Genomic DNA, 25,977 nt, shown 5'->3' on the forward strand with positions numbered 1-25,977 from the left:
GTCAATTTGAAATCTTCCAAAAACCAAGCATTTCAGCGGATCATTCGAAACTGTAAAATACTTCCCTCGGGGAGTACACTGGCTGAGCAAATTCCACATTTCAGAATAAAAAATGAGTTATTATTCAAAAAAGTAAACTTCACCATCTCAATTCAATTGAAATCGAAAAATAGATATTTAGTATCATTTCTCATACTCAGAAAAAAAATTGATGAAAAATTCCGATTTGAAATACCGCCAACAAAATTGTGCGTTATTTCGGAGCGTCGTTGCACAAAATTAATTTATTTTATTTTCACAAATTTTCACTTAAAATGCTTCAAAATAGACTATTTCTTCGACATTTTATTGCAAATTTTGCCACATCATCAGCATTCGAGCCACGAGAATTTGAGGTAAACGAAAAAATAATATAAAATCACTTAAAATTGAGATTTTCGCGTATTTTTCAGAACAACGAGAAAACCGCCATCACTGCAGTGAATGCGCTCACCAATGCTCGATCAATTGTGCAAATCACATCAAAGGAGAAAGTTGGGAAACGATTTCGGTGAGAGTTTTAGTAGTAATTCCAAAACATTTAAAGAGGTTTTTCAGACGTGAATTCAATTTGCCACAAAAAGCCATTGATGGGCTCAGAAATGCAATTATTACTTGTGAAAGACCGGCAAAACAACTACAAAATGAAGCAGATCAGCTGGCAAAGAAACTCGAACAACGAAGGTTTCCAGAATCTCCGGAAAAACTGAAAAAGCTCAGAGATGAAGTGAAAAGGAAGTTGAAATCGGGAAAAAAGGATGAAATATCAGATTTCGATAAGGAATCGTTCGGTGGAAAAGTGCAAGAAGCTCAACAATACGAAATACGGAATGAAGTGGATCGGATAATGAAAAAAGAAAATTTCAATTGGAAACCTCTAGAAATCACGACAAAAGAATCTGCTGCTGCCTATTCTCTGGCAAGATTAGCCCCAAACTATGCAGAAATCACCAGAACACTTGAAGAATTCAATACTATCCCCGATTTTCAACCAGAAACTGTTCTGGATTTCGGAAGTGGAGCTGGCGCTGGATTCTGGGCGATTCAGAACAAATGGCCAGATGTGAAGGAAATCACAATGGTGGATTTATCGGATGCTATGATGAAATTTTCGATGGATTCTTTGAGGGTTGGTATTCTTTTAGAAGATTTATTTTTAGATAATGACGTTTTTTTTTTCCAGAACGAACAGTCCAGTGAAGCTTCTCAAAACGGGCGGCCTTTTGTGCACAACAATGTCAATTTCAGGCGACATTTGATTCCTTCATTAAATGTATGCACATCAATATAATTTTAAATTAATTCAGAAAATGCAAAAGTGCAAAAAACGTAGAAAATTTTCGGACTACCGAATTGGCGAATTTTACAAATTTTGCAAATTTTGTGATAATTACTTTCAATTAATTAGAAAATCGCTTTGATTAAAGCAGAAATTTTATTTTTTTTTTCAATTAAAAATACACTCTTTTAATAATCTTCAAATTTAGTTTTTTTTTTGAAAAACGTTTCTTTTTCAAAATCTACCCCTAGTTGAGCAATGACGGATGAAAGCTTTTGTTTTGGAAAAAGCAAAATTTTTCAGAATTTTTCGCTTCTCGTTGCCCTCTTTCGTTCACTTTTTTTCCAAAAAAAGCAAATTAAAAAAAAAATGTTTTCCTAAACTACGAGAAACGAAAAATCGACATCCCAGTCTGCAAAAACGAAAAAAATTATTTTTTTCGCAATTTTAACAGTTTATTTCTTGTCAAATCATATTTCTTAACTTGAATTTCCAGACCACCTACGATGTTGTGCTAGCTCACCGCGTGCTCTGTGAAATTGGCTCTTCAGAAACTCGTCTCCAGTTGATCGAATCACTATGGAAACGAACAAATCGCTTCTTAATCCTGATCGAATCCAGTCAAACCGGAGCTTTCGGTGGTCTTCTCGAGGCTCGTGATTTTCTATTGACACAGGGAACTCTGGTGGATTATCGGAAATTGCTGAAATCACTAGAAGAAGCTGTGATGCTATCACCGAAAGTTGTTCGCATCGTTGAGGATTACAATTTGAGTGATTATGAGAAATATGCACTTTTGATGGAAGCAGTGCCACCTGGACATACAGTACCAACTATGCTTCCGACAGCTACAGTATTGGCTCCATGTCCTCATGATTTGGGTTGTCCTCTAGGAGTACACAGTTCTTGTACATTTAATACAAGATTTCAGCCTATTAGAGCCGATGGACGCAGATCAGAAAAGTGATTATTGATTTTTAAATTGAAAAAAATCAAGTTTTGTATATTTTGATGGAGAAAAAAAAAACCACATAATTTCGATTTTTAAAAATTGTAAAATTGTTTTTGAAAAATCATTTTTAAAAAGGATTGAAAAAGGATTAAAGGACGATCCGTTCTTCAAGTGCTATGCACTGCGGATCTGGGATTCAGGTACACTGCCTGGTGGTGATCCCTCTGGGCTGTAATTTAAGCCACGTCCTAGCCGGGGACTGTGGCCGATAATCCAGTCGTGGATTGCTCCACTTCCCAATAGAGGCAGGGTGAACCCAGGGGTTTTTTTAAACAGTTTAATCAGATTTTGCTTAGGAAAAAACGCACCGAAATCTGGGAAATATTTTGAATTGACTCCAAAATGTATAAACAAAATATTACGGGAACAATAAATCATGAGAATGCGTACTTGGTGCATTTTATTTGACGCGCGATATCTCTTAGCGAAAACTACAGTAAGAGCTTAAATATCTATTGTTATCTGAGTTCTTACTGTAGTTTTCGCTGAGAGATATCGTGCGTCAAATAAAATGCACCAAGTACGCATTCTCATGATTGATATTGTTCCCGTAATATTAAAAAGTTAAAAAAAAAATCAAATTTTCGTTCATTTAGAAACCATTTTAAAAACCATTTCACAATAATTGAGCTTTTTCAGAGAGTCCGACGGCACAGAAGTCTCCAAATTCACATATATGATTCTGGAAAAGAGCCAACGAAAGGTCAATAACGAGCACACTGAGCGAATTCTGAAAAATCGGAAGCTGGGGGGTCACGTGACGTGTGACGTGTGTACCGCATTTCGAGGAATCCAACGGATCACGTTGTCGAAGAAACACGGAGAAATGTATACGGCGGTAAGTGCGCCGATTCCATTCGTGTACTCCTCGAGGAGAAAAGGTGTAAAATTTGAAGCCAGAACAAAGTAAAATCAGCTTGTCCTCGCGGAATACACGACAGCTGCGTAAATCGACAAAATAGTTTTTTTTTCAGCTACGAAGTCGACGAGATGGTGATCTTCTTCCTATCAATTTGAAGACTATGACGTCATCTGGAATATTTGAAGTGGATAATTAATCTTTTTTGTTATACTAGTTGTTGTTTAAAAATTAGGATTTTGTATAGAAATTGTTGGTTTTTTTTCCTTATTGTCTCCCGTTGACGCAGCATTTTTGTGAAGTGAATCATTGGAATTTGCCTCTCTCCCCTCGATTTATGTTTCTCTTCTTATCGAGTTTTTTTTTGGAATTTCAGTTTAATTTGGTGAATTTTCGCCTGGAAAATCAGTGGTCTTCTAATAACGTAGGCGTGTGTACTCTACTCGTAAACTGATATCCGTTAGAAGAAGATGCGTCCTGAGAGCACACAGCTGCTCCGTTTTACTCGAAGATCCACATTTGTATTATGGAGTAGGTCGTTGCTTCTAATTTGCAGTTTTTTAATGATGTTCCATTTTAAATCGTAATTTCAATTATTTTTCTTCCATTTCTCTCAGAATTTTCCGGACAATCTGCCGATTTGCCGGAAATTTTTGATTCCGGCAATTTGCCGATTTGCCGAAAACTTTCAATTCCGACATTTTGCCGATTTGCCGAAAACTTTCAATTCCGGCAATTCGCCGATTTACCAAAAACTTTCAATTCCGGCAATTTGCCGATTTGCCGAAAACTTTCAATTCCGGCAATTTGCCGATTTGCCGAAAACTTTCAATTCCGGCAATTTGCCGACTTGCCGGAAATTTTCAATTCCGGCAATTTGACGATTTACCGAAAATTTCAATTCCGGCAGTTTGCCGATTTGCCGATTTTCCGGAAGTTTCGATTCCGGCAATTTGCCGGTTTGCCGTTTTGCCATAAATTTTCACTTCTCGCCACGAGAAAGCGGGCTACGGTAGCATTTTGCTGCTAGAAATTTCTTGTTGCTATTTTAAATGGCCATTTTCTTCGTTTTTCACGATCTTTTGCTCTAGTTTTGCTGTAATGACCCATATGAGCCCTTTTAGACATAAGATTCCCCAAAATTATGATGCTTTTCTTTTTTTTGAAATAGTTTAGGTATGTTCAAACACGGATTTTTCGTCGGACACTTGACAAATGTTAAGAAGAAGAAGAACGAGCATTAGGAGAAATACAAAAAGTAAATATTACGGGCGGTTTGTTGCGGTTTTCACAATGAATTTTCCGCGATTTTCTAATTTTGATCTATTAGGTAATTCTATTAATTAATTGTGAAAACCGCAGAGAAAATTGCATCAAAATTATCTTTCATAAAATAGTATCGCAGCCTCTATTAGTTTTGCACCTCTAATAGTTTGACACCCCTTTATTTTTACCCTATATTTGAGGATCCAAAATTTGCATTATAAAACAGTACTACAAGTCAAGACAACACTTACATAACAAGTCAAAAGTGGTAAGATATGAGTACAATTCAGATAATTTTTGCGATTAAAATTAGTATGGCAGCCTCTATGAACTCTCTAATAGTATTGTATCTAAATAGGTGCCCAAAAATTAATATTGAATGCCTTATAGAAAATACGGTAATAGAAAAAAAAACCGCGAAACGAGAACAACGAAAAAAGCAACGTATAATGTTTAATCGTTCGAGCTCATTCATTTCTCGATTATTTCACTTTTCTGTTTTTAGAAAAATAGTTTGTAATAATTTTAATTTATGAATCCATCAATCAATCTACTCTCAACTCGCTTCACTTCCTACCTCTCCTCATCCTCCACCCCCTTCCGATCGTTTCGCCTTGAAAACCAATCGAAATAGTAGGGATTAAGAAAGAGGTGGAGAGAAACACAAAGTGTTCTTTCCCCTATTTCTCCCATTGCCCTAGCCAACAGAGGCGTTTCTCTCCGGTAGATTCACATTATAATTAGTGTCATTGTCAATTGGCGAAGATAATGATATTGACTACATTCTTCGGATTTCATTCATTTCCTCTCATCCGTTAAGATTTCATAATTCACTGAAACTCTACAAGGAATACCTCTGGCGCCAGTAGGCTCCTGCAATCTGTAAGACGTTCATTTGTTTTCTATCATATTGATATCAGTGATAGGAAACTTTTCACCGCTAACAAGAAACCCTTACCATATTGATCACTCAGAATTTCGGTGCCAAGGCTTTGGCCTTCCTATAGATACCAAATTGGCTCCTATTTCTTTGATTGACACGTCGTCTTTTTTCCAATTCTTCTTCACTCTTCCGTTTTCCCAAATAACCCAAGGGGGTTTCGTTTCATCGAGTTAGTTATTCATTTTGATATGTGTCTCTAGGCAAATGGGGGGTTTCGTCAGGGCGTAGAGGATTATAATATATTCTCGGACTGATGCAAACATGCGTTTCTATGTATTTGTATGTGTCCAGATGGTGGTCATTCTGTGTTTTGGAATTGTAATTATTGCGAAACCCCCGACGTATATGAGTATTGTTTGGTGGTGACCATTGTGTAGATATTCGTCAAAACTGCTAAAATCCTTGTTTTTGAGCACATTTTAAGCCTATACTCTCAAAATCGTCCGAACCGTTAGTCCTCCTTTAAGTTAAGTTGCTGGGTATAAACCTATTTTTTTCCCAATTGAGTCATCAATTTTAGCAATAGTCCACAAAAAACACTAGTTTTTTGTGGACTATTGCCAGCTGTAATTATTCCGGTCAAAACCATATGTCCCTGGTTTCAACTCTACGCAATAGAAACGCAGACACATTGAGCAGGTTGTTGATGTTTTCGAGACGATGTCTCTAGACCCTCTGCGGCACAGCGGCTGCTAATGCCAGAGAGACACTTCCCCGCGTTCTTTTTTCGTGTCTCTACGCCTAGTGAGCGAGGAAGAGAGCGGCTTGCAGTACGTTCTGTTCTCCCACTCATTTTCGCTCTCACACACTCACACACACACAAAACGAGACCAACACACTCTAGATGCCCGCTCACAACCACATTTGCTCCCTTCTCATGATTGGCTAAATGGTTTTTTTTTGGTATTTGTTTGGACACTAGGCAACAACCAACTATTCGTCTGGATTCTTTCATTTTCCCTAGATGTTTCTCGTTTCGTTCCCAGTAACTTTTCCAAAAAGTATCATAAGTAATATCGTAAAATAGTTTATTGCTGTGTTTCGGACTAGATTTGAGACTTATTTCAACTTTACAAGGAAGACTGCTATCACAAAACTATCTGAACCTTTTTCATTAAATTTCATCATTTTTTAACAGAAGATACGGTACCTGCTCTCGTCACGACTGTAAATTTTCAACTTTAGTGTGCATTTTTGCCAGAAGCCATGAATCTTTTTTACTCTATTTTCCCTATATTTTTTGACGTTATTTTGACATTTTTGATTGGTTTTGGCACCTTTTTAGTCATTAATATGGTTCTTTTACTGAAAAATGAAGTCTACAGAAAAGCGTGAAAAACTCTGAAATTAGGGTTTTTGTAGTCATTTTGACATAAAATTCGCCCTAATTTAATCCTTCAGCGTTGTTTTTCATTTTATACGTATACGCGTTTAAAACTCTTGAAAAGAACATTTTTTCCAGATGCCGGAGGAATATATCATGTCGTCAAAGGCGTGCATCTACGTCTTGGGCGGTGCGGCCAACACGGCCGCCCTGTTTGATTTCGACGGCGTCTACATTCTCGATGGGGGATTCGCCGAAAAGAACCCGGGATTTGTGGCTCACGTCAGGGACGTCTCTGCCGTTCTGCTCGCCGCTCCGACGCTGGGAAATCTTGGAACCACATCTGCTCTGTTGGAACAGGTTTGTAGCACCTTTAGTGCAATTTTTTGATAATATTTTTTTCAGGGAAAACCGTTGCCGGTGTTCACCAACACGAAGCCGTTCAAGACTGCAAAGCCAGGAAGCAGTGGAGAGATTGCCAAAGCAATTCAAGAAGCCAACTCGAAAATCCTCTCCGTGGCTCCACCACTGTTCAATCCAAAATACCCGGCAAACATCATATACCAGTCAGCTGCAAAAGGAGTTCTCTCACTGTATATTCTGGCTGGTGACGTCAAGGATGCCGAAGTGATCACAAAGGCGTTGGCTGGAGGAAACGAGGCTGAAGTGGAGAAGGCGGCCGCTGAGCATGGAACCATCGGCGTCCTGCTCTGGAGACCTGCGATGACTGATCAATCGGTGGTCAGAGTGCTCATTTCGGGAACTAGTTCACTTTCGAGGATCCAGCAATCGCTTGACAAGGCAGCGAAATCACTTCCATTCCTCAACGTGCCTACCGTGAAGTCGAAGGATGCGCTGTCGGATATTCCTGCTCCTGCTGTGCCACGACCTGTTGCCGGAAAACCATCGGCGAGACCTGCAACCACAACAGGCACCGCAACTCGTCCAACTCGTCCAGCAGTCCCTGCAGCCAGTGCTCCCAGAGCTTTGACTTCTCGTGCTCCAGCAGGCCCATCTCGTCCGACGACTACACGAAATGCAGCTCCTGCTCCCAGAACAGCTGTCCCATCGCGAGCAACTGTACTCACAAAGACTGCTCCAGCATCGAAGGCTCCAACGAGAGCTCCAGTCCCAGCGAGATCTGCACCAGCGCCACCACGAGGAGCCCCTGCGAAGCCGGCCGCGAACACAGCCAAGGCCGAACCAATAGCTCAGAAGAAGACCGTTGGAAAAGTTCAAGGAACTGCTCCATCAAAACCTGCTCCGGCGGCTCCAGCTTCGGCAGCCACGTCTCCAGCTCCAGCTCCAGAAGCTCCTCGAAGGGTAAGTTGATTTCTTTCATTCCAATTGGTAAAACTCTAGTTCTGTGCTTTTTCTTTTTTGCTTAGCAGTGGTGTGTTCCGTTACAGGATCCGAACAACGTCACCATCGTTCTCGACGATTCGCTCTCTCCAGAAGATTTCAACCAAGGGTCGGCTCCGATGGATATTGTCGTGATTCCACCAACACCGGAGCCACCACGTCATGAGGTGGCTCAGGCCACGCATCCAGAGGAGTCGATAATTGACGCGGAGGACTTGGCAAAGGTAATAAGAACTTCTGGCACATAAACTATCCCAATTTTTCCCTAAATATAGTTGTTGTCGCATCTCTATGTCGTTGGTGTCGGTGTAATTAGATTTTTGTATTAATAATATTGTGGTATTGTCATGGTGAATCGGTAAATTTCAGGCTCCACTGGAAGTCGATGATGTCGCAAATCTGGCTGACGTCGAAGACGAAATTCCGCCACCAGTTGACGCGTTCAAGAAGCCAGAGCCACATCCAGAGCCGAATGTTTCTGGCGGTTCCGAGGAAGACAAGATACCAGAGCCAGTCGATGCTTTCAAGAAGCCAGATCCAGTTGAGCTGGACGATTTCGATCCACTAAAGCCATCGCATCCCGAGCCATCTGCGCCAGTTGTGCCAAGTGACCATATCATCATCGCTACACCTGATCCAGAGCTCCCCGACATTGTTGCTGCTGTTCCATTCGTTTCTCCATCACCAAAAGGTCCAAATGATGGACTTGTGAAGTTGGACGATGAGCTGGAGAAGATTGCTCCAGGATTTGAGGTGAACCATCCCAAAGTTATTTTTCACCGACAGCATGCGAATGAGCTCACTTTTCTATCCTTGAAATTTTCACAATTTTCACTCTCAAATTTCAAAAAAAAATTCAATTTTCAGGAACCACTGATCCCACAAGCTCCACGTGACGATGGCACTCTTGCCGAATGCAGTGAAGAAGTGTCCAAATTGGTTGAGATCAGCATGGATACTGATAACAGCGCTGAAGTTGCAGCGGATCTTGCCAAGGCCGTTGGAGAAGTCACTCAGTTGTCGGCAGATCTTCAGAATCTGGGTCTCGACGAGAAGACGGATGAGTATGTGCGAAAGCTGAGCAATCAGATGATTGAAGACGCCACACTGCCATTCACCAGTGCACTTGCCAGCAGTATTGTCACTTCGAACGGATCGGAAACAAACGGCCACGGGGAACAAGCACATGCAGCACAAAATGGAGGAATCGATCATCAGAAGGAGATTCCGAAGCATGATTTAATGCAATCGCGCTCCAGTGTGATTGAGAATGGAGCTGCTGTGCAGTACGAGAAGACTGATCCAGCATTGGATGATGTGCTCAATGCATGTGCTCAGGAGAGTGAAAAGGTAGTGAAATATGTTTAAAAGTTCAGAAAAACCGCATTCTCTTAGTAATCGATATTTTGAACATAAAGTTGGAAAAAGTGTGATTTTTATGAGGAGAAAGGAGAACATTGATCCAAAAACAGAACAATTTCTAAAAAATCCACATTATTTAAAATTATTTCTAATTAAAACGCCTGATTATGAAGGAAGCCTGCGTATTTATTGTTGAAGAAGAGTTTCGAGAGTCTATTTTCACCTAAAACTTCACCCAAACATCTAAACCTTCACAACCTTTCACCTAAGCATCTATTTTCACCTAAAACATAATTTTCCAGATCGATGCTTCCCATCCAGATAATCTTCACATGCCAGCTGCTCCAGGATCCGCCGCCCCAGCGAAGCCAGTCAAGTTCGCGCGCCCATATTATTTCGACGTGGTGACAGTGCCAAGGAACGAGAAATTGGAGACCTCTGTTGCAGCAGACGGCCTTCAAGAGTTCATCTCAAAAGTTCGCTCCAGAAATGTGATCCTCGCGTCGAAGGATATCTCCGGAGAGCAGCTGCAGGCGATTCTTTGCGGAAAGCAAACATGGTGTGATAGTGGTAAGTTTGAAAACTCATTTGATTTAATTAATTATTTTTCAGCTCACCCATGCAACGTGATCCCGACGCATTCCTCTCCGATGCTACTCGATTTCCGCCAAAAGAACGAGGAACAGTTTGCCGCGAATAATCTGCAATTTTCGATTCCCGTGGAGAAGCAACGGACCACAGTGAGCTCGGACGCCGGAGCCATCGAGTATGAGTTGGCCAGAGTCGATTTGCTCTAATTGACTGCCAATGAATCACCCATCATATTTTATTTTCCTGTGAATTTTTACACTCTCCTTCCCGGCAGCATAACTTATGTTATTTATTTTTTATTTCCCCCGCCCCCCAAATTATCTTACTGTAATTTTTCATGTTTTATATAGCCCCCAATCCTGATCTTTTGACCCCGCCGAATGCTCTTCAAAATCACTATTTTTAATGTTTCAATTATTTATTGTATATTTATTGGCAGTATTTTGCTAAATTCAGTCTTTTAAATACAGTGTTTTAGCAGTCGTTTATGACATTGTTCCCACCACTTTGAACATTTTCATCTCAACTCTGAAATCCACGTCATCCTCTTCACTTGTCACATGCAACTTCCAGATACCACGTGAATTCTCTCCAAAAAAGTTGACGGATACAAAGTTCCAGTCGAGAAGATCTCGCGATGTGTCTTTGGGACGAAGTGGAAGCAGTTCGGAGATTGTGCCCCGTGGCGATTCCAATCTGATTTGAACTTGTCCTCGATGTGGATGGATGATAGATCCGGAGACAATTACACGTTCTACTTTTGTGACGTCACAATCCGAATTATCGATTATTCCATTCGCTAGATTCATTTTCTCGCAAGTCACTTGAGGTGCCACATTCTCCCACGTGGCAGCCATTACCACGAGTTTCTGTGCATTCAGTAGACCGAATCCAACTTTTGGGTGGAAATTTAGGCCAGCAGAATTTTCATACAATTCCACGTCACGGATTGCACTTGCATTGGAGGTGCGAGCAATGAGGTGTTGAATGTCACGTTGGGATAGTGTGGGACTGAAATTATTTTGAACTATAAATTAAAGTTAAAGAAAATACTCGTATGAATCATGGGTGGGCGGCAATTGCCGTTCGGCAAATTTTTTTGTCGACAAATTCGAAAAATTGTCGGTTTGCTGATTTGCCGTTTGCTGGATATCAGCCGGAAATGTTTAGAAGGGTTTTTTAGAGACGGAAACACTTAAAATTGTGCCTTTTTGGAAATTTTTTCCAAGCAGGTTCGCAGACTCAATTTGGAGGAAAACTAAATTCTTTCGATTTCTTTCGTTTTTTTTTGTTGTGGGATTTCTGAATTTGAAACAATTTTGAATTTTTTGAAGCAAAATCTTCATTTACGCTACTCCACATTTAAATAATTTGGAAAAAAAACAAACTTAGCATCCAATACCAATGAAATGATTCCTGATGCAATTGCCGCAGAAGCCGACGATCCGGATATTGAGGAACACGTGGATTCTAGGCCAGTGGTTTGCTGAAAATATTTTATTCAATTTATTCAACAAAAAAGGTTCCAAAGTAACAAAAATTTCATTTAAAAAACACATTTCCAAATTTCGGCAAAAATTTTCAAAACCTTGTTTGGTTCGGAAATTGAAAAAAAATTTCACCTTGTTTTTGAGTATTCAAAAATTTTTGTGTCTAATTTTTAATTCCGGCAATTCTGATTTCCGAGAATCGGCAATTTCGGCAATTACCGAAATTTCCGAAATTGTCGACAATTCGATTGCCGAACGGCAATTGCCGCACACCTCTGGTAATATGTATACCTTTAGTGCCACTAAAAACCGTCTTATTTTCAACGACATATGTTTTATTGTGAAATCCAAAGCAGGTATGAAATTTTTAACGAAAACTTTTTTTGACGAAAGTTTTAACTTTTTGGATATGGATTCCAAAATACGCCAGAAGAAACTGTTTACGTCCCACTTACAATCATTGCATCCCCACCAGAAACTGCTGCAAGAACCGACGAACATCCTTCTCCGTATGCAGCAGGTGCTCCACTCGCATCAATGACTCCAAAGCTCAGCTGAACGTTGAATAGCATATTTTTGAATGTTACTCTAATTGTTTCCAGTACTTACCGTATACTCATTGCTAACATACCCATCATATGCACAATTATCCCCATTGACTCCACCATTACCACTCGCCCACACAAATATGTTTCCTTTTCCATTTCTTCCGTGCAATGCTCCATTCTTAATAGCTTCTTCTGTGAACTTTGCCGGCTTCTCCGCACTTTTACCATCGTCTTTGGGTCCCCAGCTGACTGAGTAGATGTCAATCTGAAATTATGATAAATATTTATTATAGATTACTTAATTAAAAAAAAAATTGACCAAGTCTTTCTGAAATGCCAAGGCATCTCCTTCCAACGCGTCGTTCAAGAAGTCCTGACCCAAAAGCTTTATAGCACCCAGTGTTGCACCATGACCTACACCAAGGCCGCATTGTTGTCCTTCCATTGCTACCAATCCAGCACATTGGGTTCCATGCCTGAAAGGTAGATTACCGAAATTTGAGACTTTGCTTATTTAGACTCAAAATGGTCCAAAACTACCAAATTTTGTAATGAGGAGTTCTGAAAGTTTTGCAAAAAAAAAGTTATGACCACTCAAAGTTTTGGCAAAAAAGGTCATTGTATCATATTTGTGCCCGCATTGACCGAAAAAAAAATTACTTACTCAAACTCTTTAGAATTTTTCGGTGTTGGCAGATCGCCGAATCGCACAAAATCAAAGGAAACGCGCGGAGAGAATGCACTCTTCAAATCAACGTGTTTGATATCAACACCATCATCCACCACTGCTACAGTAACCCGGCTTGCGTTGAACCCATCTTCCCAAGCTTCCCGGATGTAAAGTGAAGGTGTTAGGTTCCACTGAAAAATGTGTAGTTAAAACTTCTGACTGCTACTACGGTATCTGTACTATTAAAGACATCATGCCAACACCTATAATCAAAATCGCATTGAATAACATCTTGTCTTAGACACCCTGATGATATATAATTATGCGAAAATTGCTCTGACAAATTTTCTTATCATGTAGTTGAAATAACAAAAAAATTATGGAGAGAAAAGAATCTGGAACACGCCCCACTGACAAACGGAAATTTTACTCTTTATACTAAACTTTCTGAAATCATGTTCCCATATTATCACATTGTTGAACGCGTTATCGGAATTTTTGGAATAATTATAAACGCCACTTTGATCTACTTGATAGCGAAAAAGACGGTGACTAAACTGGGCAACTACAGGTTTTTGATGATGCATATATCCTTATTTGAGCTTGGGTTTTCCGTCCTTCATGGAATTACTGTCCCCGTGAGTTGAAATTTAAGAATTTTAATCTAAAAATGAGCTTTTTACTGTACATAAATTGAGTAAATTTTCAGATAATGTATACATCAGAATGTATGAACTTTTTAGTATTGCGTGTCGACAAAAGTTTGCTTCCAAAGCCTCTACTTGAACTTCTTGCTGGTGAGCCTCTAAATTCGGATTTTTAAATTTCGAAACATTTCTAGTCATATTCTGTAACATGTTCGGCATGTCAATTTCTCTATTTGCAACTCAATTTATTTATCGGTATCTGGTGTTAAGCAGAAATAAAATGCTTCGTCACCATGATGGTCGTACAATTGTGTACATGATTTTGTTCAACTTACTTTTTGGTGCAGTTTGGGGAGTATTAGCTTGGTTCACAATGAGCCCATTTCCGGAAGCTGATCAAATATTGAGGTACAAATACTTTTTTTAAATTTGCTATCAGGGATGTGCGGAAAATCTCTTTATCCAATATTTGCCGAGCATGGCAAACTTGGCCAACTCGGCAAATTTGCCGTGCTTCGCAAACTCGGAAAAATGTGCGAAATTTTGATATTTTGCGGAGCACCAAAATCATTGTTATACTTCTAACGTTTGATTTTTTGGTAAGGTCTGTGTGGTTTGACTTCATAAAGTTCAAAATAACTCAATTTCATGCCAGTTTACTAAATTTTTTTAAGCCAAATCAAGAGTTTCGGTAATTTTTTTCCTCTTCAACTTTTTGTGTGTGCGGCAAATCTCGTGTTTGCGGACTCCGGCGAATTCGGCTTATCCACTTTTTTGAAATTTGCCGTGCTCGGCAAACGAAAAATTCGGCAAATTCGGTAAATTTGCCGCACACGCCTGTTTCCTATACATTAGAGGATTAAAGGATCAAAGGACGATCCGTTCTTCAAGCGCTATGCACTACGGATCTGGGAGCCAGTTTATAATTTAACTTTTTCAGTGAAAATTTCGCTTTGCCCAACGGTTTGAGTATAGAGCAAGTAGCATATGTTGGATTCATATTTTACATCTCTGACGAAACCAGCAACAACCTACGCGTACATTGGGAGTCTGTGATTGGAATTGGAATTCAATGTGTTTTCATAGTAAGAAGTTGTTATTCGATTTGATTTAATAATTATTTTTGTTTTTCAGAGCATTTCATTTTGCCTAATATTCATATTTGGGTTCAAGTGCTACCGACAAACTCGCAAATTCGTATCGTCTCAATCAACAAACGCAATCAACCTTAACTCACAGTTATTCAATGCTCTGGTTCTACAAACAATAATTCCAATATGTTTGATGCATTTTCCAGCTACCATTGTATATATGGCAGCAGGTTTGAACAAGTCAAATGAGATCTTTGGACAACTACTGTCCCTTTTTATTTGTCTTTATCCGGTTTTGGATCCACTGCCAAACTTTTTCATAATAAAAAGTTATCAGAAAGTTGTGAAAGGTAAACTGAAGACACAGAAACAATGAAATAATTGATTTTTTTTATAGATTTCTACTCGAAAATTCTTCGAAGACAGCCACCCAGTACTATTGTGCGACCTGGTTCAAATCGAACGCTGGCATTTCCTAATGCTTCATCTATTGTTCATTTGACATGATATTAATAACCCACCACATGAACAGGATATCCTTTGTTTGTCATGGGTGCTCTTTTGTATCTTCTAAATCCTTGAAGTTTTTCAATAAATTGCACTTGTTGACTTAGCATCATCTCCGCCACAATCTCATCTTCAATTCCACGCTTTCGACGACGAAGTCGGCGACCAACGTACACATCGGTGTATGATTGAAGCTAAAATTATTTTTTTTGTAATTTTATGACTATAGGAAAAGTGAATCTCACCACGAAAAGATTCAAAATAACAAATTGAAACCTGTCATTTTTGAAATTATTTAATTTGAACTTTTGGCCCAAAAGTTTTGGAAAAGTGTAAATATTGCTAGGTTCTAGATTTGCGGTTTATCAATGTTTGGGTCTTGTCGCAATAATATTCATAATTCATGTTAACGGTGGAGTAGCGTCTCTGGCTTTTGCCCTAAATGACAGAATACAGTCCCACTATAACTATTAAAAAATTTTTCTAAATGTTTTACGATTTTCCAAAAAAATAAAAAAGGCCGAATTATTCTTGATTTCCCGCGCAGATGAGTGACGTCATTTTCGACATTTTTGCGTTTTATGGCCAAACTAATAGGTTTTTCTTCATTTTTTTCTTTGTTTTTTATTTGAAAAATAATTTTCCAATTTTTCCAGATTAATCATATTTTTTCTTTAGGGAAATATGTTCGAAAATTTACAAATTGGAGTTCGAATCATAAAATAAAGAAAAACACAAACAAATACCTATTAATATAGCCGGAAAACACAATAATGCAGAAAATGAAGTCACTCATTTGCGCGGGAATTCAAATTTAAGTAATTTTTGCAAATTTAAAAGAAATCATAAAAAATTTAGAAAAATGTTTAATTTTAAACAGTTATGTTTGGTATATTGGGAATGTATTCTGTCATTTAAGGCAAAAACCCCATAGACACTACTCCACTTTCAAATTATCAACTTCTACTCACCTTCCACTGAGCCTCAAACCCAAACCTTCTTCCGATCTTTCTTGCATCGTGCTCATCAATACTTGTGATTTTAGCAAGAAAAACGCCGTCCTCGAAATCTTGACAAACAATAGGGGAAACCCCAAAAAGCAAAAGCAGGAAAATTAATTTCATAAACTTTCACTTGATTGAAAAATTCCAAAAATACTCCAAAACTTTTTCACGATGAGCATGATTTGACGTCATGAGAGGCCCAGACGTGCGAAGAAATAAAAATTGCGGTCATAAACTGAAACGTAACATATGATAAGGTATTTTGTGTGCGGTTTTTTCTATGATGTTTCAAAAAAATTTATCAGAAGTAAAAAACATAAGAAGTGTACACAGAACATTGTGTAGATTTTGGGATAGAATTATTATTAATGGGGGGAGGGAGCACAATTTTTTTCGACTTTTTATTACGAATTAATTCTATTTTTGAATCTACACAATTTCATTGTTAGAGGTGACTTAAAAGAAGCTAAAAAACAAAGAAATTAAGAGAAGTTTTTTGATAATAACAAAAATAGGGGGTGGGAGCACAGGGAGAAAGAGCATGTAGGGATGTTGAAGAGTAATTGGACTTAGAAGTCAGAGGCACGGGCGCGAGATGGCGATCTGATGACAGCGGCCGATGCGGAGCTCTGGAGTCCTGGGGCAACAGAGGCGGATGCACGGGATTTTGATCGCATCTTTGAGAGGGAGTTTTCGGCTTGATCGGCGCGCTCCTCAGCATCTTCAAGTTGGTGGGTGAGTTGCTTGTACTTCTGGAGGTTCAAGTTGGCGAGTTCCTCCTGAAATTAATAAGATGATGGAATGTCAGGTTACAAGATATAATAAACTTACAGCTTCCTCAACCTGCTTCTTCTGGGTCTTCAACTTCTGTTGGAGCTTGTCAATGAGATCTTGGAGACGTTCGAAGTTCTTCTTGTCCTCATCAACCTGGAATTGAAGCTCACGAACACGTCTATCGGCGCGTCCGAGGTTCTTGTTGGCATCCTGGAAGCGGCGTTGTTCTCCGTCCAATTCAGATTCGAGCTCACGCACGCGTTGTTCGAGCTTGGCGATAACCTGAAAACCATGAAATTTGTATATATTTTGAACGATATGATGTATTACCTTCTTTCCTCCCTTAAGAGCAGCAGCCTCGGCCTCATCAAGACGGACTTGGATCTCCTTGAGCTGTTGCTCAAGTCCCTTGCGAAGACGGTCAACGTGCTGAGAGTGTTCTTGTTCTTGACGGAGCTCCTCTGCGAGTCTGGTGGCATCAGCAATAGCCTTCTTGGAGCGCTCCTCAGCGGCCTTGTACTCGTTGAGGGTCTCATCGAGGTCGGCCTGAAAGATTCACATGAATAGACTGAAAAACTAGATGTCAATATCTAAAACTTACATGAATGGCTTGGATTTCTCCCTCGAGCTTTCTCTTGGCAGAAGTCAAGCTGCTGACTTGAGCGTTGGCTTCGTTGGCTTGATCACGAGCATCGGCGGCTTCATACTCGGCTTGCTTGCGGGCTCTCTCGGCGGCCTCGTTGGCAACCAAAAGTTCTTCCTTCTCGGATTGAAGAAGAGTGGCGCGCTTCTCGGCGTTGAAGAATTGTTCACGGGTGTCGGCTCCATTGCGTTGCTCCTCCTCGACTTGCAATTGCAACTCGCGGACTTGCTCTTGGTATCTCTTCAAGTTCTTCTGGGCATCGGCGTTAGCCTTGTTGGCGTGGTCCAAAGCGATCTCGAGCTCGTTGATATCTCCCTCGAGCTTCTTCTTGATGCGGAGAAGTTCGGCCTTTCCTTTAGCTTCGGTCTCGAGGGAAGCTTGCATTGATTCAAGAGCGCGGGCGTGGTTCTTTCTCGTGTTCTCGAACTCTTCCTCCTTCTCCTGGATGCGTTTCTCGATTTCGGAACGGATCTGGGAAACTTCAACCTGGGCGCGGAGAACCTTGCTCTCTTCAGCTTCAAGGGCAGCCTCAGCCTCGTCCAAAGCGTGTTGGAGTTCTTCCTTCTCAATCTCAAGACGGCGGATGATCTTTTGCATTTCGTGGACAGAGCGTCCTCCCTCTCCGAGTTGATCGGTAAGATCCTTGATCTCTTGGCTCAAGCTCTTGTTCTCACGGCGGAGTCCCTCAACAACCTCGGCGAGCTCCTCTTGGGCGTTCTTGGCCTTGAAGAGATCAGTGGAGGTGTTGCGAAGGTCGCGTTGAGCTCCATCAAGCTCAGCGGCCAAGTCGTCGGTCTTCTTTCTCCATTCGTCGATGATCTTGTCGAAGCCCTTTTGCTTCTTCTCAAGAGCACTGGCGACACCGTTGGCTCTCTCGACATCAACTTGAGCGTCGTCCAAGTCTCCGACAAGTCTGGACTTGGTCTTCTCAAGAGAAGCGTTCTTAGAGTTGGCGGCATCAAGAGCCTCTTGGAGCTCGTTGATCTTTTGGGCTTGGCGTCTCTTGGCATCCTCGAGCTCGTCGGCCTTGAGGAGTCCTTCTCCCTCGAAGCGAGCCTTCCATTGTTGGATGTCGGCGTTAGCCTTGGAGAGTTGTCTGAGGATCTCGTTCTTTCCTTCGATCTCCTCTTCAAGGGACTCTTGGAGTTGCTCGGCTTCGTGTTGGTAGTTCTTAGCCTGGGCGGCGACGGTTTGACGTTCGCGTGCTTCCTCGTCAGCGGTGCGGCGAGCCTCCTCGAGTTGAGAAGTAAGCTGGGACTTCAGTCTGGTGAGTTGGTTGACTTGGGATTCGGCATCTTCGAGTTGACGGACAAGGTCTCCATTCTCAGAGTGAAGGCGTCCCTTAAGGGAAGTGAAGTCTTGGAGTTGGCGAGATTGCTCATCAGCCTTAGATTGAAGCTCGGTGAGTTGAAGTTCGAACTGCTTGGCAAGCTTTTCGTTGTTGAGCTTTCCAGAGGTTTCTTGGTCAAGTTGAGCAGCAAGGTCCTCAGCGTCACGAACAGCTTGAGCCTTGTCCTTCTCGACCTTAGCCTTGGCCTTGTTGAGTTGATCGAGTTGGTCGGTGAGCTCAGCGACAGCGTCGGTGTGCTTCTTGCGAAGTCCACCGAGTTGGTTCTCGTGGTTCATGTTGGCCTCCTCCAAGTCTCTGCGGAGCTTGGCAAGTTCAGCCTCACGCTTCTTGTTGACCTCAACCTGGGCGGCAGTAGCTCCACCTTGCTCGTCAAGCTTCTCACCGAGCTCTTCCAACTCGCGTTGGAGGTCGCTCTTGGCACGGTCAGCCTTGGAACGGGATTGACGTTCATTCTCGAGTTCCTCTTCGAGCTCGGAGATACGGCTTTGTCCGTCCTTGATCTGGCGTTGGAGCTTGGAGACAAGAGCTTGTTCGTCCTCAAGTCGGGAAGAAACTGAGTGCAACTCAGATTCCTTCTTCTTCAAGTTGTTCTCAAGATCGTGGCGTTGGCGTCCGCTCTCATCGATGTTCTCTTGAGCAATCTTGAGCTCTCCCTCGACCTTTCTCTTCTGCTTGTCAAGATCGGCGCGGGCTCTCTTCTCGCGCTCAAGGGAATCCTCGAGGTCATCAAGAGTCTGCTCAAGCTTGGCCTTGACCTTGTTCTGATGGTTACCCTTATCCTCTTCGGATTGGAGGTCCTCCATCAGCTTGCGGTTGATTTCTTCTTGATGCTTCTTCTCCTTGTTGAGCTTGGCAATAGCTTCATCTTGCTGTTGCATCTCATCTTGAAGGGATCTGATCTGGTGATCCTTGGATTGCTTCTCAGACTCAGCCTTGCGGAGAGACATTTCCAAGTCTTGGATCTGCTTCTTCAAAGCCTCGACCTCGGCCTCGATCTTCTTCTTAGCGCGCTGAACATCAGCGGTACGGTCTTCGTTGTCAGCGAGTTGATCGTTGAGCTCGGAGAGTTGCTTGGAGGCATCCTTTTGTTGAGCCTCAAGCTTGGCAAGTCTTTCCTCAGCATCGGAGAGTTGAGTCTTGGTGGATTCCAAGTTGGTGAAGAGAGAAGTTTTCTCTTCGACGAGCTTGGCAGAGGACTCCTCGAGCTCCTTGCGAAGCTTCTCCTCCTTGGCGAGACTGTCTTCGAGGGCCTTAACCTTGTCGTTGATCTTCTCGAGCTCCTCGGCTTCCTTTCCGGCCTTGAGCATTGGCTTGACCTTTCCGTAAAGCTTGAACCATTCCCAGGTACGGAGAGTGCACCAGGAACGGACGTTGCGCTGAACAATGAGAAGTCCGGCACGTTGTTCCATACGGCGCTTGCGGTCCTTGAGACCCAAATGCCATCTGATTTGGGATTGGAATCCGGTGAGGATGGTGGCGAGCTTCTCGTCACGGATGTCTTCAAGATGAGCAAGAACTCCAGCCTTGAAGAAGACCTTGGTGAGACCGATACGGAACATCTCCTCGCTGAGGGATCCGTCGTTGACGAGCTTGGACATGATAGCCTCGGCGCACTTCTTCTTGTCGTCATCGGACTTGGCCTCCTTGGCGGCAAGGATGGCGTAACGTTGGACGAAGTCTGGATGAAGGGTTCTGTTGGGGAATCCCTTTCTGCAAATTCTGATTCCTTCCAACACTCCGTTGCAGGTAAGCTGGTTGAGAACCAAAGCGGCATCGATCATACCAGATTGCTTCTTCTCGTTGGGGATGATACAACGGATGAAATGTGGGTGAGTCTTGTTGAGCATAGTCATCAAGTTGTTGAGAGACTCTCTGTAGAGCATAGAGACGGTCATGAAAGATCCGGACTTTCCCTTCTTCTTTCCACCGCCACCTCCCTCCTTGGCCTTAGCGGCGGCCTCTTCCTGGGTGGTGTAGTCTTGCCAGATCTCGACGAGAAGATCGTTTCCCTTGGATTGTTTCATTGCCGAGACAACGGTGTCGTTGAGGGGGTCCTTGTTCTTCTCGAGCCAGTTCAAGCAGTTGTAACGCACAGTTCCGGCGTAGTGCCGCATGGCGAAGTGAGCTTCTCCTTGCTTTCCCTTTGGTGGCTTTGGCTTCTCGAAGTTTGGATGCTTGCCAAGATGTTGATCGACAAGCTTGGAAGCGAGGGTCAAATCAGTAGCCTTTGGTACGATACACTCTTCATCAAGCATGGAGATAATACCGAGTGGCTGAAAAATAAGAATTGATCAAAATACATTTAAAATTTCAATTCAATCTTACCTTCTCAATAAGTTCGATACACGCTTGCAAATCAAGTCCGAAATCGATGAAGACCCATTGAATACCCTCACGGGCGTATTCTTCCTGTTCAAGGACGAACATGTGATGGTTGAAGAATTGTTGGAGCTTCTCGTTTACGAAGTTAATCCACAACTGCTCGAAGGAGTTGAAGTCGAAGATTTCGAAACCGGCGATATCGAGCACACCGATGAAATAATCACGATCAATACCCTTTTGATCCAGAGTGAGGTTACACTTCTTGACAAGCCAGTTGAACACACGGGAGTAGAGACCCTTGGCCATGGCTCCGACAGCCCAATTGACTTGTTCGCAGTTCTGTCCCTTGGATACCCATTCGGTTCCGACCTTGACACGTGGCTTGGTCAAAGCCTTGAGGAACTCCTCGCATCCGATTCCGTACATGTTGGATGCCTTCTCGGCCTCATCGGTACCATCTGGCTCAGCTTGCTCTTCACGTGGGCGTTGCTTGAACTTCATGTTACCCATGTGCATGTGAGCGGACATGAGGCGGTAGCAATCCTGCTTCTCGACGGCAGAGAAGTTGAGGATGTCGAAAGCTTCATCAGTAAGTTGGAACTCTTCGACGTCATCGATTCCGTCAATGATCAACTCGGCCTGGGCGACGAACCAGTAATCCTTGATTGGCAAGTCAAGAAGAAGTTCCTTCTTGAGCTCTGGACGGAAGTCAGAGTAGATTTGGTAGAAGATGTGGTAGCAACGCTCTCCTGGAGCTTGACGGATGACACGAGATTTCTCGAGCAAGTCTGCAAAATTTATAGTTTAAAACAATAGTTGCATAATTTTTATTGAGCTATGCTAGAATATAAATCAAAAAGTAACTCACAATGCTCGATATCGCAAGATGCGAGGCGTCCGTGCTTGTTGAAGTGGATACGGATGAACTTTCCGAAACGGGATGAGTTGTTGTTACGGACAGTCTTGGCGTTACCGAAGGCTTCAAGTACTGGATTGGTCTGGACGATTTGGTCCTCAAGGGTGACCTTCTTCTTATTTGGATCAACTTCAGCTCCACCTTCCTGTTGGGAGGCACCGACAGCGGCGAAGTAGCAAATAACCTTCTTGGTGTTCTCAGTCTTTCCGGCTCCAGATTCTCCGGTAATGAGCATAGACTGGTTCTCGTGGTCTTGGAGCATGTTACGGTAGGCTTCGTCAGAGACAGCGAACAAATGTGGTGGCATTTCTGTCTTTCTCTTTCCCATGAACATACGGGCGCAAGAGTCGGTGTAGATTGGGAGACGCTTGTATGGGTTGATGACAACGCAGAAAAGTCCGGAGTAGGTCTGAAATAGGAAACATTCTAGTTTCGATTTTTAAATACTGCAGGATTCAATCCCTTTGTTTAATTTTATGTTCAGTTGCATTCCCTTTAAGTTCTTCGAAATATAGACCCCTGTTACTTCTAACTTGTGCAATGAATCAAGCAGATCTTCTTCATCTTCTTTTCTTCAAACGTTTTTTCTTAGAAAAATATATCCTCACAATACCTTCTCTCTTCTTTGCCATCCCCAATGGCAGTATCTGATGCAAGGGAGCCTGTGGGGCTCCCGTCATCCACAGTGTAATGTAAGATGGTTCAGAGATTCAGAAGAGAGGCAGAGATAGCCTCATCCCACTCAATTGATGAGAGAATGGGATAGAGAGAAACATTTGAAAACGAGAAGAAAAGAAGATAGAGGGAAGGAGTTTCGGGATTTTATGGGAATTTAGAAGAAGAATATGAATGATTCTCAATGCTTAACTTTAAGTTTCAATGAAACTTACGTAGATGAGCATAGCAGCGTAACGGGAACGCAAGTTATGGAGGACAGAGGCGTCGTTGAGGAAAGACAAGTTGGACATGTCTTCGGTCTTCTCGAACTTTGGTGGATTCATTTCTTGAACCAACTCCTTCTTGAGGGTGACCTGAATCACACTACATTGAAAACCGTAATCATTAGCTTAAAAACGAACCTCATTTCCGCGAGCGGTGACGATGGTGACCTGGTCTCCCTTGGTGGCGGTGATTTCTCCGGCAAGGTATCCCTCTTCTGGATCTGGGATCCAGACGTTCTTCTTGGAGTCATAAGGCTTAGATTGATCCTGAAATTACAATAATGGTACAAAAGAGATCAGAATTCAGAAATATATCACTTCTAAAGAATACCAACTTGTGTTGAAAAATGGTCTAAACCGCTTCACACTTTAGACCCATGAATGGAATGGAATCAAAAAGTAAAATCAAGGTTAAGCTTGTGGTGTAGTCAAAATAAATGTGCCGTCTCAAAATACAGTACTACTGCAGCACAATGTGTCACAAAATTCCAAGTGCAATGCAAAAATTTAAGAAAGGAAGATTTCAATGATTTCAAGGGAAAGATGATCTTGAAGCTAAATCTATGAAAAATTAGAAAACAGAAATAAACATTGATTACAAGGATTACAAGGCAAGCTCAAATCTTCTACCTGAATTTAAAAAATCTATAAGTGTAAAATGGCAGACTTTAACTCAGTTGTATGTTAAAAATCTAGAATTTCAAAAATAAATGCTCAGTTTTGTTAAAATTAGATACTTATGGAGTACTATACGATTTACTCTATAGAAATGAGCATAACAATAAAGACAAATGAAAGAAAAATAAATAAATAAAAAATAAATACTCACCTCCAAAACCTGCTCTCTGGTACGGCGGAGATATTGCCATCCTGGGTCCTTCTCGTGCTCCATGATTTCTCGCTTCTTTCAAATGGTTTCTCTACCTCAAAACTAATGTGGTGCTCCCTTAGTCGAGGTTGATGATGCGAGTGATGAGTGCCTGCTTCTTCCTCGGCAGGAGGATGTTGGCACCCGCAAGCCACGCCCCTCTTTGGGGATTCTACGAGGTGTAAAGCTGTGTGCGGCAGCGGCAGCGGCGGGAGAGACGGGAACCCGGCTTCCCGGGAATACACGAAGCGAGAGACGCCTACGCGTAGTGGAGGGTGCCAGAGAAGATAGTGGAAGTCTCAAGAATTCCATTGGAGCACGAAGAAAAAACCAGGGATAGAGATAGATCGGGAGTTGGTAAGATCGGGAAAAATGAATTCAGAGAGTACGGTCGGTCAACTTTTTTTATAGGAAAGTGCAGAACAGTGATAAAAGGAATAAGATAGAATGTTTACATACAACCAGTGAAAATAGAATACCAGTTTGATTAATGGTTCTTAAACAGATCTTCAGCCTCCTCTTGATAATCTTCCACGGTTCACCACTAGATCTTCAGATTTTAAGCAAATCAATACATTTACGACCTAGTTAACTTGCCTTTGCATTACTCTTTTTACAGAGACCAGTGAAAACCGAAAATACTCACTGCAGTATTCTAAGCGGCAAAGCTCTAATATCAACCCTAAAATTGTTGATCTGAAATTGTTTCAGTGCAGTTTTCCTTTAATTTTTTTTGCAAAAAAATCAAGAAAATTGTTATAACAATTCTTTCAAAAAAAAAATCAAAAAAATTTTTAGACCAATTCTCCAAAAAAATCACAATTCTTTAAAAACCTCCCGGAGTGTTTACCTACACTTCCTGAAAAACTTTCAAAGTTTGCAAAAAAGCATTTAGAGCAATTATGCAGGTCTCTAAAGTAGTGGTTAAATGAGACAATTTCAGATCGATATTTTAGGGGTTGAGAGAAAAGTATTGCTGCTTAAAATTTTGCAGTGACATACCTTTCGTGACATAATCTAAAACACTTCAGATGAAACATGTCTCATTTTGAAGTTTGAGGGTAAAATGTAAAAATTTCCTTGTTAGAAATGCATTACAAATAAAGTCTGCAAAATTGATACTAACCTACTTTGGAGTCGAAGTAAGTTTTAAGACTATTTTTATTGATACGTAGAGGAGAGGGGGGCAAAAATATTTAATATTTGATTACGGTACTGCGATTCAATGCTACAGTAATAATTTTGATCAGATGGATTCGAGGTATATCATTGTGGCGGACAATCGATTTGGAGGCACCTGTAATACTTATCAATTCTACTCATTCGAACTTCAAGTTGCACCAATCAATTTTTCGAGCCTTGGTAACTACTATGAAGTTGTCGCGTTTGCTTTAAAAGGTCTCCTGATAATAGTATCTGTCTAAAAATTTACGAAAAGGCTCATAAATCATTCTCATGATAGTATGTATGTAACTGGATAGTCTTTCCGTTTGCTTTATCTTCTTCAAACATTTTCTTCAGATTTTTGTGCTTCTCCAGCAAATCAGCTTCTCTCCAAATCCCACAATCTCATACTTCATCCTGACGAAAACAATTCGCGGATGCTGTAAGACAACACGGGAATATCACGAAACCCCTAGAGACCCAGACAAAAGTAACAACTGATTCTTCGTCTCGCGCTCTCCTTGATTGCAACACTATCTCCAGGCGCCTAGGAGTTTGAAGGCATGTGGGAGCGCTTGGAGCATCCAGCAGCATTTTCTGGGTTCCACCGGGAGGAGACGAGGTTTTTTGATTGTAATAAGAGATACACAAAAGCCAAGGGTCAGTTGGAAGAAATTTCCGGGATGATAAGATAAATTACACGTTCTTTGATTTTCTGTGATATATTCTTTTAAATGTAAACCCAACTGTACAATGAACCAAACTTCCTGTATTACCCAGCCTCAGTGACGAGCCAGTTTAAGCTCAACAGATTTGACTAAGTGGCAGGTGGAAAAATTTCACTAGTGGCTGTCGCAGTTTAACCATATTTTCTTTAGTACTGGTTACCGAACCATTTTTAGATTCGTTAACATATTCACATTTGAGCGGTGACTTCATAAATTCCTCTATATTTTGATACTTCTACAACTTAAAAAACAACACAAAAACACACTGCACGATTG

The 25,977-nt window shown here is 41.5% G+C and overlaps 5 protein-coding genes across 9 annotated transcripts; 3 read left to right on the forward strand and 2 right to left on the reverse strand.

The window, feature by feature from the left end:
- Nucleotides 1-306: 306 nt before the first annotated feature.
- On the forward strand, nucleotides 307-3,511 carry metl-17 (Methyltransferase-like protein 17, mitochondrial; the record flags this gene model as incomplete). 2 transcript variants are annotated; one of them, NM_061191.5, is made up of 7 exons in its annotated part: nucleotides 307-395; nucleotides 453-550; nucleotides 598-1,168; nucleotides 1,223-1,312; nucleotides 1,815-2,281; nucleotides 2,970-3,168; nucleotides 3,305-3,511. In NM_061191.5, 7 exons carry the CDS (start codon nucleotides 315-317, stop codon nucleotides 3,386-3,388), a joined length of 1,590 nt encoding a protein of 529 aa, NP_493592.1. The 2 variants fall into 2 exon arrangements, with proteins under 2 accessions (NP_493592.1, NP_001382712.1); NM_001395801.1 differs by having other exon boundaries at nucleotides 315-395; nucleotides 3,293-3,388.
- Nucleotides 3,512-6,858: 3,347 nt separating this feature from the next.
- On the forward strand, nucleotides 6,859-10,525 carry maph-1.1 (Microtubule-associated protein homolog maph-1.1). 4 transcript variants are annotated; one of them, NM_001026267.3, is made up of 7 exons: nucleotides 6,859-7,082; nucleotides 7,128-8,045; nucleotides 8,132-8,308; nucleotides 8,454-8,837; nucleotides 8,952-9,434; nucleotides 9,749-10,013; nucleotides 10,059-10,525. In NM_001026267.3, the coding sequence occupies exons 1-7, from the start codon at nucleotides 6,861-6,863 to the stop codon at nucleotides 10,241-10,243; spliced, it is 2,634 nt and encodes an 877-aa protein (NP_001021438.1). In that variant the 5' UTR covers nucleotides 6,859-6,860; the 3' UTR covers nucleotides 10,244-10,525. The 4 variants fall into 4 exon arrangements, with proteins under 4 accessions (NP_001021438.1, NP_001021436.1, NP_001252456.1 ...); NM_001026265.3 differs by having other exon boundaries at nucleotides 9,749-10,016; nucleotides 10,059-10,520; NM_001265527.4 differs by lacking the exon at nucleotides 8,132-8,308 and having other exon boundaries at nucleotides 9,749-10,016.
- aex-5 (Endoprotease aex-5) lies at nucleotides 10,435-16,210 on the reverse strand. The gene is made up of 8 exons (NM_061193.6): nucleotides 15,962-16,210; nucleotides 15,005-15,184; nucleotides 12,740-12,936; nucleotides 12,395-12,551; nucleotides 12,137-12,340; nucleotides 11,983-12,081; nucleotides 11,426-11,523; nucleotides 10,435-11,048 (listed from the first exon to the last, which is right to left on the reverse strand). The coding sequence occupies exons 1-8, from the start codon at nucleotides 16,112-16,114 to the stop codon at nucleotides 10,523-10,525; spliced, it is 1,614 nt and encodes a 537-aa protein (NP_493594.1). The 5' UTR covers nucleotides 16,115-16,210; the 3' UTR covers nucleotides 10,435-10,522.
- Nucleotides 13,201-15,094, forward strand: str-245 (Seven TM Receptor; the record flags this gene model as incomplete). Its single annotated transcript, NM_061194.2, has 6 exons — nucleotides 13,201-13,383; nucleotides 13,455-13,542; nucleotides 13,587-13,800; nucleotides 14,333-14,477; nucleotides 14,527-14,833; nucleotides 14,881-15,094. 6 exons carry the CDS (start codon nucleotides 13,201-13,203, stop codon nucleotides 14,988-14,990), a joined length of 1,047 nt encoding a protein of 348 aa, NP_493595.1. The 3' UTR covers nucleotides 14,991-15,094.
- Nucleotides 16,211-16,283: 73 nt separating the features above from the next.
- On the reverse strand, nucleotides 16,284-23,865 carry unc-54 (Myosin-4). Its single transcript, NM_061195.7, has 9 exons — nucleotides 23,771-23,865; nucleotides 23,080-23,208; nucleotides 22,891-23,031; nucleotides 21,953-22,409; nucleotides 21,088-21,872; nucleotides 17,370-21,035; nucleotides 17,099-17,314; nucleotides 16,826-17,050; nucleotides 16,284-16,773 (listed from the first exon to the last, which is right to left on the reverse strand). The coding sequence occupies exons 1-9, from the start codon at nucleotides 23,831-23,833 to the stop codon at nucleotides 16,564-16,566; spliced, it is 5,892 nt and encodes a 1,963-aa protein (NP_493596.1). The 5' UTR covers nucleotides 23,834-23,865; the 3' UTR covers nucleotides 16,284-16,563.
- Nucleotides 23,866-25,977: the final 2,112 nt, after the last annotated feature.

This window comes from Caenorhabditis elegans, chromosome I (genome assembly GCF_000002985.6).
Source record: "Caenorhabditis elegans chromosome I".
NCBI lineage: Eukaryota > Metazoa > Nematoda > Chromadorea > Rhabditida > Rhabditidae > Caenorhabditis > Caenorhabditis elegans.